The sequence below is a fragment of the Sinohyriopsis cumingii genome, chromosome 6 (assembly GCF_028554795.1).
Source record: "Sinohyriopsis cumingii isolate HCF-2022 chromosome 6, ASM2855479v2, whole genome shotgun sequence".
NCBI lineage: Eukaryota > Metazoa > Mollusca > Bivalvia > Unionida > Unionidae > Sinohyriopsis > Sinohyriopsis cumingii.
Window position 1 is genome coordinate 57968454 of NC_142966.1, and position 14531 is coordinate 57982984.

The 14531-nt window shown below is 33.7% G+C and overlaps 1 protein-coding gene across 1 annotated transcript; it reads right to left on the minus strand.

Moving 5' to 3' along the window:
• Positions 1-2092: 2092 nt before the first annotated feature.
• LOC149797025 (uncharacterized) lies at positions 2093-13664 on the minus strand. Its single transcript, XM_089960327.1, has 4 exons — positions 13509-13664; positions 10120-10479; positions 8042-8429; positions 2093-2400 (listed from the first exon to the last, which is right to left on the minus strand). The coding sequence occupies exons 1-4, from the start codon at positions 13597-13599 to the stop codon at positions 2397-2399; spliced, it is 843 nt and encodes a 280-aa protein (XP_089816453.1). The 5' UTR covers positions 13600-13664; the 3' UTR covers positions 2093-2396.
• Between the last annotated feature and the right edge of the window lie 867 nt (positions 13665-14531).

Genomic DNA, 14531 nt, shown 5'->3' on the forward strand with positions numbered 1-14531 from the left:
AAATTCAACCTACATTAGGCATGCCCTTACACCCATCATATCTTACAAATTCAACCTATATTAGGCACGAACTTACACCCATCATATATTACAAACTCAGCCTATATTATGCACTAAATTAGACCCATAGTATATTACAAAATTCAACCTGTAGTATGCACTAACTTAGACCCATCATATATTACAAAATTCAACCTATATTAAGCACTAACTTAGACACATCATATATTACAAAATTCAACCTATATTAGGCACGAACTTAGACCCATCATATATTACAAAGTCAGCCTATATTAGGCACGAACTTACACCCATCATATATTACAAATTCAGCCTATATTAGACACTGAATTAGATCCATCATATATTACAAATTCAGCCTATATCAGGCACGAACTTACACCCATCATATATTACAAATTCAGCCTATATTAAGCACTAACGTAGACACATCATATGTTACAAAATTCAGCCTATATTAGGCACGAACTTACACCGATCGTATATTACGAATTCAGCCTATACCAGGCACGAACTTACACCCATCATATATTACAAATTCAGCCTATATTAGGCACGAACTTAGACCCATCATATATTACAAATTCAGCCTATATTAGGTACGAACTTGGACCCATCGTATATTACAAATTCAACCTATATTAGGCACTATTAGATCCATCATATATTACAAAATTCAATCTATATTACGCACGAACTTAGACCCATCATATATTACAAATTCAGCATATATTAGGCACGAACTGACACCCATCATATATTACAAATTCAGCCTATATTAGACACTGAATTAGATCCATCATATATTACAAATTCAGCCTATATCAGGCACGAACTTACACCCATCATATATTACAAATTCAGCCTATATTAAGCACTAACGTAGACACATCATATGTTACAAAATTCAGCCTATATTAGGCACGAACTTACACCGATCGTATATTACGAATTCAGCCTATACCAGGCACGAACTTACACCCATCATATATTACAAATTCAGCCTATATTAGGCACGAACTTAGACCCATCATATATTACAAATTCAGCCTATATTAGGTACGAACTTGGACCCATTGTATATTACAAATTCAACCTATATTAGGCACTATTAGATCCATCATATATTACAAAATTCAATCTATATTAGGCACGAACTTAGACCCATCATATATTACAAATTCAGCATATATTAGGCACGAACATAGACCCATCATATGTTACAAATTCAGCCTATATTAAGCACTAACGTAGACACATCATATGTTACAAAATTCAGCCTATATTAGGCACGAACTTACACCCATCATATATTACGAATTCAGCCTATATTAGACACTAAATTAGATCCATCATACATTACAAAATTCAACCTATATTAGGCACGAACTTAGACCCATCATATATTACAAATTCAGCCTATATTAGGCACGAACTTAGACCCATCATATATTACAAATTCAGCCTATATTAGGCACTAACGTAGACACATCGATCATATATTACGAATTCAGCTATATTAAGCACTAAATTAGACTCATCAAATATTACAAAATTTAGCCTTGGTTATGCTGTATTGCCTGGAAATTGTTGTATGTTAATGAAATAACTTGGATTTTTCTCACAAATGACCTTTCCAGAACCAGACGAATGACAAGTTGTTTTTCATCACATGCTAATGTTTGGAAGTGATCAGCAGACTTGAATCCTGCTTTCTGTTGAGTGTCTTTAAAATTTTCACTAGTTTTCCAAATCTCCAGTACAAATCGGATAGAAAATATTAATAATTTTTTTCGAGGATTTAATCTAATAAACCTAACGTTAAAGTGCTGCAAGAATCTTGCCCTTCTCTAACCGTGCAGTCGTTGTTTTCTTTTTCAACAAAATTTTTAAATTAAAAAAATCAGATCAGTTTTTACTGTCTGTAAACAAATCGAATATAGTAATCAGACGTACACTCTTTATACCCTAAACGTTGGCTAGAGGCCAAAAGACGAAATGCGAAACGATTGTTCGTAACAATGCAGAATTTATTGCGCTTTTTCTTAAAAGATAACATTTTTGTTGAAATATTTCGGGGATCTTGGTGCTGATGGTGGTAATTAATAAAATAATTTAACGTACAATCTGTACATCAATGTCTGAAATCAAGAGATCATAGTCATGCGGGCATCCATTCGCGAATTACTGATAAAATTACATTTATTTAAGTATTCCACTAATAAGTCAGTAAATAAATTATATCACAGACCAGTTTCTAAAACTGAACAATGAACGATGAAAGTTTCCAAATCAAAAGCGGTAAAATCTCTCCTGTGGCACATATTTCGAGTTCAACCGTTACAACCAGATAAATTCACCGAGCACTTGATGCATCAGCTGAAATAATAATAATAATAATAATAATAATAATAATATTGAGTAGTTTATATCAACATTACAAAATTCTTTTCAAATGATTCGTCAAACATAATCAAGTAATACTAAATTTACCGATATAATAACTGTTCAACATTGATATTATTTGGATTAAGTGCTTTTTTCTTGGCGCTGAGTTCATTCCATCAAAAGACTAAAGCTCTCACCGTTGGACTAACACTGTCACCTTTGGTTGAAGTGATCGCTGAGCAGGACAATAGAATAAAATGCTTAGAGATACAGACTTCGCATCTACTCTATGATAATCAACGAACATTTTTCAATATATCTCTCCAGGTCCCATGGGAAACAGACGGCGCCAATAAGAAAAATTATACCCAAACACTGGCTTGGGCTTAACCTTAAATGATATCTGCAGATGTCATATTCTTGGCAATCCAAGTTACGACAATGACGCCCATTGCAACAGGTAACATATTACTGTTCGGTTCCAATCATAAAGGTCAAATATCAATGTGATAAATGAGAAGAAAGACCTGAATAGGGTCCAAATTTCATATAATTAAACTCGCCACTGCCACCACTACCAAACTACTAGTATACATAAATTAAACCATATCATGCAGGCGTCAATTTCATACTATATATATTGTTCTCATATTTCTTAAACAGTGGCTTTAGTAAAGCATAACTCTTATATATTATTAAATAGTATTAAATGTTAAAATGTTAACTTGTGTAAATATGTGTACAATATGGACAACAATACCAATTATTTCCCTAATTTCCTCACAATTGTCTGTTTACTGTTCGAGTCTCATTCACAACGTGCTACAATTGTGGATGTACATGCGTGCATATATATATATATATATATATATATATATATATATATATATATATATATATATATATATATATATATATATATATATATATATATATATATATATATATATACCACATACATTAAAAATAATATGGCATTAAAATTGTTGGTATAAAGCAAATCGACATACCAATACTATTGGTATATCAAATTGTGATCCGCCCATCGTGCAATAATACGAGTATATATAAACATTCTTTCAACCCACCGCAGGCCTATACATCAATGATGAATTTCTACTCATTCATGAATCATAAATGAGATATGAAAATAGCGATGACAAGTATTAATAGTCCCTGTTTTCTAAGTGATATTAAAATGGCACACAATTTCATTGGAATCCTTTCATTTTTCCAGTCCCCCCTCGTGCGTAAATGACATAATAAGCACAAATCTGGAGTGAGAGAGAAAAACATATTGCGCTGAACGAAAACATTAAAATTGAACTTGTGCCAAGTAACGTACAATAATCTATCTACAGTGTTCATAATATCAATGATACATAGTTGCAATAGCCAGCGACACTAGATCTATCTGTAAAATGTGTCGGTTACGAGGCACACATACTATATTGTTTAATCCTTTGTTGTTGTTTCTTAAACTATTATGATGTTCTAAAACTCGATTATTCATTATTAAATATGAAAATCTTCAAATGGTGCCCCCCCCCCCCCATTATCGTAGCTAGATACAGGCGAAAATCCATGAAAATAAGAGCGTTGATGTAATAAATGTGAATACAAATAGAAATTGAAAAAAGAAAACAAACAACTTATCAATTTGCGTATGAAATTATGAACAAGAAGAAAAATAGTAGAACTACATTTTGTAGCGGACACACTCGCAGAGATGTGAGAAGTTCATTCACCCGGTCAATACACAGTTGTCAGGAGCATATCGTAACTCAGTTCAAGTACAAATATGTGCATTTGTGTGTATATATATATATATATATATATATATATATATATATATATATATATATATATATATATATATATATATATATATATATATATATATGTGTGTGTGTGTGTGTGTGTGTGTGTGTGTGTGTATGTGTGTGTATTGTGTATGCGTATGTTTGTATACATATATTTGTATATATATATATATATATATATATATATATATATATATATATATATATATATATATATATGAGTATTTATATGTATGAATAGTACCTATATTTTTGTGTATACAAGTATGCGTATATCTACTTGTAAGTGCATGTATTTGTATACATTTATACTCCAACTAATTACTAAATTAAGCTATAAGAAAATATTAAAGCTATCTATCTCATTTTAATATTACGTTTCTACATGAAACGAATCACTACAAATATCAATTAAGTTAGCTTCCATTGTGCTTTGTACATATATTTATTTTTTATTTCGTTTCCCCTCTTCTTTCGATTTTCTACATTTCTTCCATTCAGTGTTTGGCGTGACCATTTTTTTAAACCTGTTTTAAAGTTTTCAGTCGAAACTAAGTAATACGCAGTCGTCTTTAATGCTATAGCAATTTTCATGCTGCCAAATAGGCGATAGACTAAATCAGTATAGTAATTGTACTGCATTATATCACTTGAAAACAGATCCTGTAATTATAACTTACCTATTTCAGTTTGAAATTTGAACTGTTTCATATGCATATCCATTTCTTTTTTTCTTTTTTTTTGGTGTTTCTTACACTAATTACAGATGTTAATAGAAACCTTCTACAAGTGCAAAACAGTCCATTTATGCTTGAGAAAACAATGAATATCATGCTTCAATTCATTCATCTTGATTCTGGTTCAACTTTTGAAACACATGAAATTTGAGCATGTCATCTAAATATAAGAAGTTAGAGAGAAAAACTCACTATGTTGATACTGTTCCGGACAAAACATTAGAGCGGGAGGGTTTTGGAACATGTTCAAATGATAGCAACCAGTTTGAGGGTGGTGTGACAATTTTAATCAACGAAAGCATTTACTGCGAAGGAAGATCAGCTTTTGAATATTGGTTGTGCGATGATGATGCGAGAGAATGATCTCTGTATGTAATTATTACGGGTGATCTAAATGCCAACCTTCTTAGACCATGGACCCCGACCCCGCTCCCAAGAAATAGAAAATGCACAATCGTTTAGTGCATAGCAATCGGATTAACATAATAAATGAACCAACGCACTTTTCCACGCACACTACTACCCTGCTTGGTCCGGTATTAGTACAAATCACAAACATATATTTTATTTTATTATGACGATCTAAAATAGCACGCTCCGGACCACACCAAACACTATCCCTCCACTCTTATAATCACTTACATGAACACTAGTGAAGACAGCGTATACAGCGTTATTAGTAGTTTACAGCAATCTAAGACACGTGGTCCAGACTCACTGCATCCCAAAATACTTAAAAGTATTTCATGTTCAACTAAGTATCCACTGTGTCGGATCTTTAACACTTCTCTTAATACCTCAAGATTTTCGTATCCTTGGAAATAAGCAAACGTGGTCCTAATATTTAAGAAAGGATGTAGAACGAATGTTTCAACCTATCGACAAATAGCACTCCTTTGCATTTTATTCAGGGTATTTGAAAAATGTGTCTACAAATATTTGCATAATTTTATTGTTCAACCTAACTTCATTTCACTTAATCAATCAGGCTTTACACCCGTCACTCTAAAACAAATCAGTCATTAGATATTTATAATACGATATGTTTAGCTCTAGACCATGGGAACTGTTTCTTTGACATCAGTAAAACGTTTGATCGTGTTTGGCATTCCGGATTAATTTTTAAACTTTAGAAGATTCGCGTTCAAGGTAGTCTATTGTCTTGTTAAAACATTATTTGTCATAAAGAAAACAAAGAGTTCCCTGAATTCCTGACTCGAAGATTTTCAATTAATAATGCGGGAGTCTGTCAAGGATCTAACCTTGGACCATTATTATTTTTAGTATATATAAATGATATCGTAAACGATATACCATCATCACTAAGATTATTCGCAGATGACGCAACACTATATATAATTGTTAAAATTCCAAATGAGGCTGGCTAAATCTCAAAATCGAACATTTAAAAAGTACATGCTTTATCCCGTCTTTGTCTAGTGACCTTAAACCGAGACAAAACAGTCAATTCTCGTAACACGAAATCAAATCCAAATAACCATCCTAAACTGCAGATGTCCAGTAAAGATATTCAAAAAAATATTTCAACACAAGCACTTAAGTATTATATTGTCTCGTGATGCCGCATGGTAAGCTCATGTCAAGCATTTGTCTGAAAAGGCTTGGGAGAAATAAATATTTTTAAAAATTTGATATATAGATTGGATCGGTTGTCCTTGGAAAGAATGTATACATCTTCCAAACTTCCCATGCTTGACTGTGCTGATCGTATCTGGGATAATTGTACTATGCAAGAAAATGAATCCGTGGGAAAACATTAATATATAGGCCATGAGAATAACAACAGGTACTACCAAGAGTGTGGCTGGGGCATTATTATATGAGGAAATCAGGTGGGATAGCATGAATCATCGACGCTATAAAAATAAATTAATTCAGTTGTTTAAAATGTATTATTGTTTTGCTCCAGATTACTTACAAGATATAATTCAGCCTCTAGATGTTAACAATGATACCTACACCACTTAATCATCGAATACTATACGACCTTCTTTGTGCCCAACGACACTTTATCAAAAATCGTTTCTGCCCTCTCCTTCCACTTCGTCTGTGGAACAAGTTGCCGATTAAACTATTTAGTAACCCATCCATTCGAAATGTTAAAACTTACCTGAATCGGTACAAACATAAAATTCCTTCTTACTATTTTGTTGGTGATCGGTTGGATCTAGTTCAACATACCAAATACAAGTAGCTTAAACAAGGATTTATCCTTAAATCACGTCTAAAAATAGGTACTGCGGACAAGTAGAAGCAGTTGAACACTTTCTGTTAGAAAGTAAAACTTACACAACTCTGAGACATCGTGTTCTCCCCACATTACCGACCCGACTTACAATGGAGACATTATTATCCAGAAATTCGATGTATACCGATGAAACTAATACACATATATTTTTGACAGTGCAAACCTTCTTAAAATGATATGAACTATTTTAAGTTAACATATAGGTCACACCCACACAAGTGTATTCCATCTTGTTTTTAAACCATTCAATGGTCTTTGAAACATGTACTAGAAATGCTCAAGTATACTTTTATACTTATACATAATTAATCTACTTTAAACCAGTAGACACTTATTGATTGTTAAATTTACACTGTAACAGGGGAGACAGTTTTCAGCCAGGTTCCCCATGCAGATTATAATCTTATATATAATAAATGAAAATATTTTCTTGGATAAATGCTGCTAAATCTAACAAACTCTTTTCTTCCATATTCAATTATATTTATATACGCCAGCTGTCTTTACGTTTTTTCCAGCACTCTTGTCTACATGCTCGCTAATTCATTATTAATAGTTATAATCGAGAGGAACGTTTAAGTTGATAAACTTGTTTCAGATCCTTCTGCCCTGTATCCATCCTTGTGATCTTATTGACAAAAAATATGTTGTAACTAAACCTAATATGGAACACTTCATTTTAAGTGCGGAGGAGAGTGGATAACATATTTAATTTCATTCTCTAATTAGACCCTGGTGTTGTGTGTGTGTGTGTGTATGTGAGAGAGAGAGAGAGAGAGAGAGAGAGAGAGAGAGAGAGAGACCTGGATCTCGGAAGTTCGGGGAGTGGATCTTTAGGAGACCTTGGTTTCGGAGGTTCGGGGAGTGGATCATTGCGAATCCTTGTATTCGGGGATTCGGGGAGTGGAGTTTTAGGAGACATCGATTTCGGAGGTTCGGGGAGCGGATCTTTAGGATTTCGGAATAAAGATGGTTTCATCCACTCCACTTTCCATTTCTGAGCGTCCACTTCTATTTCGTTATGAAGTATACCATTTGGGTCGAGTTGAAATTTCATGAGACAAAATGCAATCGGAATCTTCCCCTTCACTTGGTAAGCATCATTTGTGTCACCAATGGTAACACGCACATTAATTTCGCTAGCATAGAATACATCTTTCAGGAGGAAAATCTTCTTGACGTTTGAATAGCCTGAAAATAAGGAGGAAATAATTATACTTCTTATGGACTAGGCCTTTAGGAAACGACGAGAATTTTTTGTGCACATATGTCCATCTCACGACATAACTCTTAGGGGTCAGATACATTACTATTTCATACTGAGAGAGAGAGAGAGAGAAAGAGAGAGAGAGAGGTTACTTAGACTTTCGGAATGTTTAATGAATAGGATTTTCTGTTTGTTTCAAGCATAGTATTTTTTAAATTATTTAAGAAAAATAATTTCATTGTTTTAAGCTAAGTAAGAGGCCGAATAAAGTCAGCAGAGCAAACATTTTTATGACTTCAGATCTCTCACATGGCAGGATCCTGAGCCAAATGTTATTCCTGTCGGCCAAATAATTAATCTAAGTTAAGAAGTCACAGTACTCTAGGTTGCATTTTGTCTCAACTTGTCCCTGTATCTTTACTCTTTTCAGAAGAAGTTGTGCGAAATGTATCTTTATCATTCCCTGCAGCTATGCATGATCGCAAATCGACTTCATTTATATAAATTTATGCTTGAATCACATCTGTTAAATTTGCATAATTCTGTTCAAAAGTAATCGTTACAACAGCTTTATAGAAAACCTCACTTGAGTGGGTTTTTCGTCTTCTAATCGTAGTAAATAAAGTTGTGCTGGAATGTGGATACGCAGCGTTTGTATCTGTTTTCATGGTCCTGGTGTCTAAATGTTCTCTGAAGATTTATTTAATTTTGAATGTCATTAAGTTCTCTTTCAAATTTGGTCAAATGGTTTTTGAAGCAGCCACATCGGCAGCGTTTGCACAGACATTAATAGCTTGAGGTGGGTCAAACATTACTTTTTAATGAAGTTTCATTGCATGGTCATACTTTTTTCAAACCGTCAGTTAATTCTTGATGGCGGATAGGCTTTATTTGTAAAAAAAAAATTAAAAGACCACAATTCAAGAATGTTGTTTGTCAAATTTGGGTAAAGTATTTTCAGCGATTTGATAAGTTGTTTTGAAGGGTGTTACCGTATTAGGAAATACGGTTATATTTGATGGCGATGTACAAAATTTTAAATGGCTTTGTATTAGGTTCATTGTTGACAAATTTGATCTAAATTTGTTGAGAAGGAGTTGAAAATTGGAAATGTTGAAGAGAGATATGCATAAAGTACGATACGTCACAGGCTCAGCACAATAAAATATGCTACTTCACATGAGATCAGATGAGCTTAAAACTACGGAAAAAAAATTAAAAGGCAAATGTTGATGAAAGTCAGACGATGCCAGATGGACGGGAAAGAACGCACCCGGACCAAGATATAAGAGACTTTAAATTTCAACCAGATAAGCTGAAAACTTACTGCCATTTATTGTCATGGCAACAGTGTATCTGACATGTTCAGTTCTGAGAACAAACATCGTTCTCTCCTCCACTGGATTTAGTATCCCGCATCTATGTGCCGTTTTGCTTGTGTTGAAACAAAGTCTTTAGAAACGAAATGTTCTGGGTTTCTCTTATATTAGAAAATCTTTGACATTAGATCTTTTGTCCTTTTGGAGTTTTATCAACCACTTTGTGAGAATGGAGTGATATATCTAACGTGTCAGATTTTGAGACAGTCTTTTTTATAGCTATATTGAATCATCATATTTTGAAGACATATTTTATGCATGTTATCTGATTCAGAAAAATGCAGTATCCATAAACCTCTCATTGCCATGTCTAACATCAGGTCTCCTTCTCTGGGCACATAGTCGATAGTCCACTTCTCGCAACCCAGTATCTGCACGACGACCGTTTTCTTGACGCCATGTTTCAAGTCCGACTCGTCGAATTCATACTCGGTATTCAGCTTTACATCGCTGTCCTTGGAGGTATGATGGATTCTGCGCAGAAGTCCATTTCTCGTTTCCTTCACGACAAAGTACTCCAAGCGCCCAACCACTGTGGCGGAGGGCGAGGAACGTTTTAATTTGTCTACCACAGTTCGTGGCTCCTTGACAACGATGTTTCCTGCATCATAGGCAGATGCATCGTCCAAGTCAGGCACTGGGATTTGCTTTTCGCCTAACAAGAAACGAAAGTAAAACTAGTTTAGATGTTAATATAGTCATTGACTTTCATGTTCCAACACTTCATACATGATAGATATGTCTAATTTCTCATCTACATAAGCTTTTTTGTGACCTACATAGTGTCAGTCAACAGTGTCAGTCAACTCTTCCGTATAACCTAGTAGAAGTGATACCAATCTTCCAGCTGAAATTCGTTTTTATTTATCACAATACTCTTTTCTTTCAGATATTTGTCTAAACATTTATAAAAATAAACCACAAGACAAAGTAAAGTCTTACTTAGCATCTTTACGACCACTGATTTAACTGACAGATGCTCGTCACAAGTATTCCAGACGTTTGGGGGGGGATGCTGACAGCCCGGTGACCGCTTCTATACTTCTTTTTTCCTCTTTTGAAAAATGTTATATGAAATCTGACCAGAATGAGCTAGAATACAGAATTAACAAATGTAATGCAGATCTGCACTATTTATTTAGCATGCAGAGTTTCAATAACATCTTCACCACTTTATTATAAGAAACGACGATACATCGGCTTTTCTAAATACACCTTTCTTTGACAAATTTCTGAAAATGTTCTACGAAAAATGAGCCAGACGAACAAATAAAGTCCAAGAAATATTAAATAAAATCCTTCAAGATAGTACGAAGAGAGCTGGACGCAAACTTATTTATATAATTCTTATAATAGCCGTTTATGAATTTTTGAAGTTAATTACTTAAAATTGATGCAGAAGAAAAAGTAAATCGAACCGCGTATCTACACCAAGCATTCATTTAGCTTACAAACTCTAAATAAAAGCCGTAAAGCTCTGTGGTAAGAAAGTCGTAACAAGCTTTTCCTTAAACAAATACACCACCACCCCCTTCTCCGTCGAAAGGTAAAGTAACTAGTTTACGTGGCAGAGAAGAAATCAAAACTGTTTTGTGCATATACACTAACCACCTTTTTCGCCTACAAAGTTAGAATGATATTAGTTCAAGAAAGAAAGAGAAGCGATGGCATCCATCATCATAAAGCGCGACTTTCGATAACTGTGTTGTTAAACAGAATTTCCCGAAAATGAAGTATAGGCAAAGAAAGACAGTTTTGCATATCTATATTAATAACTTATTTAGCTTACAAAGTTTCAGCACAATCCTTCAAAGAGAGTACAAGTGGCAAAGGATGGCAAGCGATATAAAATTAAACTTCTCAAATATCTCCCCTTTTCGACAACTTATAATAAAACTTTCTAAAACGTGGTAAATCAAACAAGTTAAACCTTATTGCGTATATAAGCCAAAGTGTCGTTTAGTCAACAAAATCTCGATAACATTCACTGAGCAGCAAGGGAGGTTAAGCGATGACAAGCTATAAATGTTGATAATATCCTTCCTACACTATAAGTCTCAAAAATCATCTCTTTTCGTCAATATTCAAGAAAAGTATCCCCAAAAGTGATGCACAAAGGGAAAATGAAACCATTTTGTGAATCTAATGAAACACTACCTTAAATAAAATTCTACCTTCACGCACCTATGGAGGAGAAACTATAAGTTGTTTTTTCAAAATACTCCTTTTTTTCGAAACGCTTATTCCACCCACCCCACCCCCACCCACGGAAAAAAGGCTAGAGGAAAAAGGTAAAATCTTGTCGCTTGTCTACAACAAACACATATCTAACTTAACAAAGTTCAGTAAAATTTTCTATGATTTAAGAGAAGTGATGACAATCTCTTTCACGGAAGAACAACTATTATACTTTGGTAATGGGAATATCTTCGCTATTTTCTGAATTATATGGATACAACCGATAATTATTTATTAGTTACATGACATTTTTCTGGTATCTTGCTTATCAACCCATGTTAAATTTTGTATTTACAATTCAGATCATAAATGTCGCCTTCCATCAACAGCCACATTTGATATTCATCCCATGTTTTATTAGCCCAATTTTCGGCCATTTATATTTTCTCTCTTAAACATCAATTATAACAACAACGTATATAATTCCTTTTCTGAGGTGGATTACACAGTGTTTGATTTTTCCCATCATCATTTTCTTCATTATTGTATAATCTTGTACAATACATTATAATTATGTTCAATTAAAAATTGATAATAATCATAAGTATAACCATTTAAACTTCCTTTTTCCTATCTTCAACTATATGATAACGTTCTTGTTTCCTTCAGGTTCTTTTACACATTTTATCCAACATACCTTTACTTAAAAGATAAAAAATGGGGGAGGGGGTAGCGTGGACGGTGCAGAGGAACACACATCATTTAATAATAAAAACACACATTAGATCTTAAATACCGTAATTAGGATCAGATATCGTCTTGTATATTCCTCTATGTTTCTTGGTTTTATTTCTGTATTGATTAATCCAAAGAGGGACAAAAGTGGAGACTTGTAACAAAAAAAAATAAATCTTTATTGACTGCTTGTTTAGTCTTCTAGCTTTACAGAACACAAAACGTTATTTTATTGTCCATCTTAGATAGGCATGCATATACCTAACAAATACTCTCAATGTCACTTTAACAATTTTATTTGTTTTCTACCGGAGATGGTATTAGTAAAACTGCATAATAAACTGTCCAAAATTCATTTTAGACTTTTAAGTTATCGATTTAGAAGAAAATGGTGTCTAAATAACTTACTCAGAAAGACTACCAGCATATTTGAACAAGTTGCAGCACGATTATATATAATATAATCATGTCATTGGTTTAATAGAGAATATAAACGATATGACAATTTTGTAAAGAGTCCATAGATTACTGTACATGTAATACTTGTTTTATTTATAAAATGTAAAACTTATATACACTAAAATGTAATTTTCTGTTGGTAAACATATAAAAGTAAAATGATATTTTTGGATTCGTGGCGAAAAAAAAATATCCAGGAAAGGAACAGTTATTATTTTGCAAATATTCATTTCGTTTCGACATGCAGTGATAATAAATAATAATTATGACGAATTTACACACAAACACACATGCACACCTCATATATCTTACCCAGCAGCTGGATGCAAACGATATCACGGACGAGGGGCCACGTACTTTTTGCATTACACTCTGTAAGTTTTTTGTACAGAGTGGAATCCATTATACCTCAAGGTGATGTCGAACGGACCGCCTGACGTTCGTCGATGACGTCATTTCACAAACAAATCTGAGCTCGTCATTGCGATCTTTCATTCGAGGTATCCTCGTCTCTTTCCGATGAAAGATACTCGGGGTGTAATCGTAATGATACTTCCCAGATTCGTAAGTGTTTGGCGGACGAATATCCGGCTAGATGTGATATTCTTATCAAATGACGGGTGTTGAAAACAACACTCGAAGACGTTTCAACAGTAGCTAAAAGACCACTCTTTTAACTTGTAATGTTATTTCTGCAACTTTTTAATAAAGAAAAAAATGAAGAAATCATTCGGTTTCAATGACCTGGAACTATTACTTACGTTGCTGATACATACGCCACAAAATTTAGTTACTGAGGCGAAATAAAGTTATTTCATGCTATTACTACCGAAATCGGCGCATACTTTATACAAATACGACATCACTTTTGGGAGAAAAAAAATATCTTTTTCATTTTCGGAAAATAGAGAACCTAAATTCTGCATAAATACCTTTTGGAATTGTTCTTAAGCGTACTTTCTTATGCTTGTAATCAGACATAAATGTTTTGTGTAAGGTTAGTTTACAACGAGTGGCGCATCTCAAATGAGGAGGTACGAAATATGATGAAAGAAGAGAGCTGAGAATTTTCTGTTTTGTTCTCTGACATAACTGGAACTGAAATTTTGTTGGAAACTACAAAGATAATTGAGCAAAATTATTATTTTTTTGACAGGATAAATTCTAATTGTCTATGAGCTGAATATTGCGGTTTGTTAATACGGCTTAATCTCTGTAAGCTTCCACTTTTCGTATGTGAACCCTAAGATCGACCACTTCCACTTTTCGTATGTGAACTCAAGGGTCGAGTACTTCCATTTTTCATATGTGAACCCAAGGGTCGAGCACTTTGCA

Coding starts and splice junctions, on each gene's coding strand:
- LOC149797025 (XM_089960327.1), bottom strand. CDS start 13,599: ATGGATTCCACTCTGTACAAAAAACTTACAGAGTGTAATGCAAAAAGT. Junction 10,480..13,508: donor CGTTTGCATCCAGCTGCTGG/GTAAGATATATG, acceptor GTTTCTTGTTAG/GCGAAAAGCAAATCCCAGTG. Junction 8,430..10,119: donor GTTAGACATGGCAATGAGAG/GTTTATGGATAC, acceptor CCTTATTTTCAG/GCTATTCAAACGTCAAGAAG.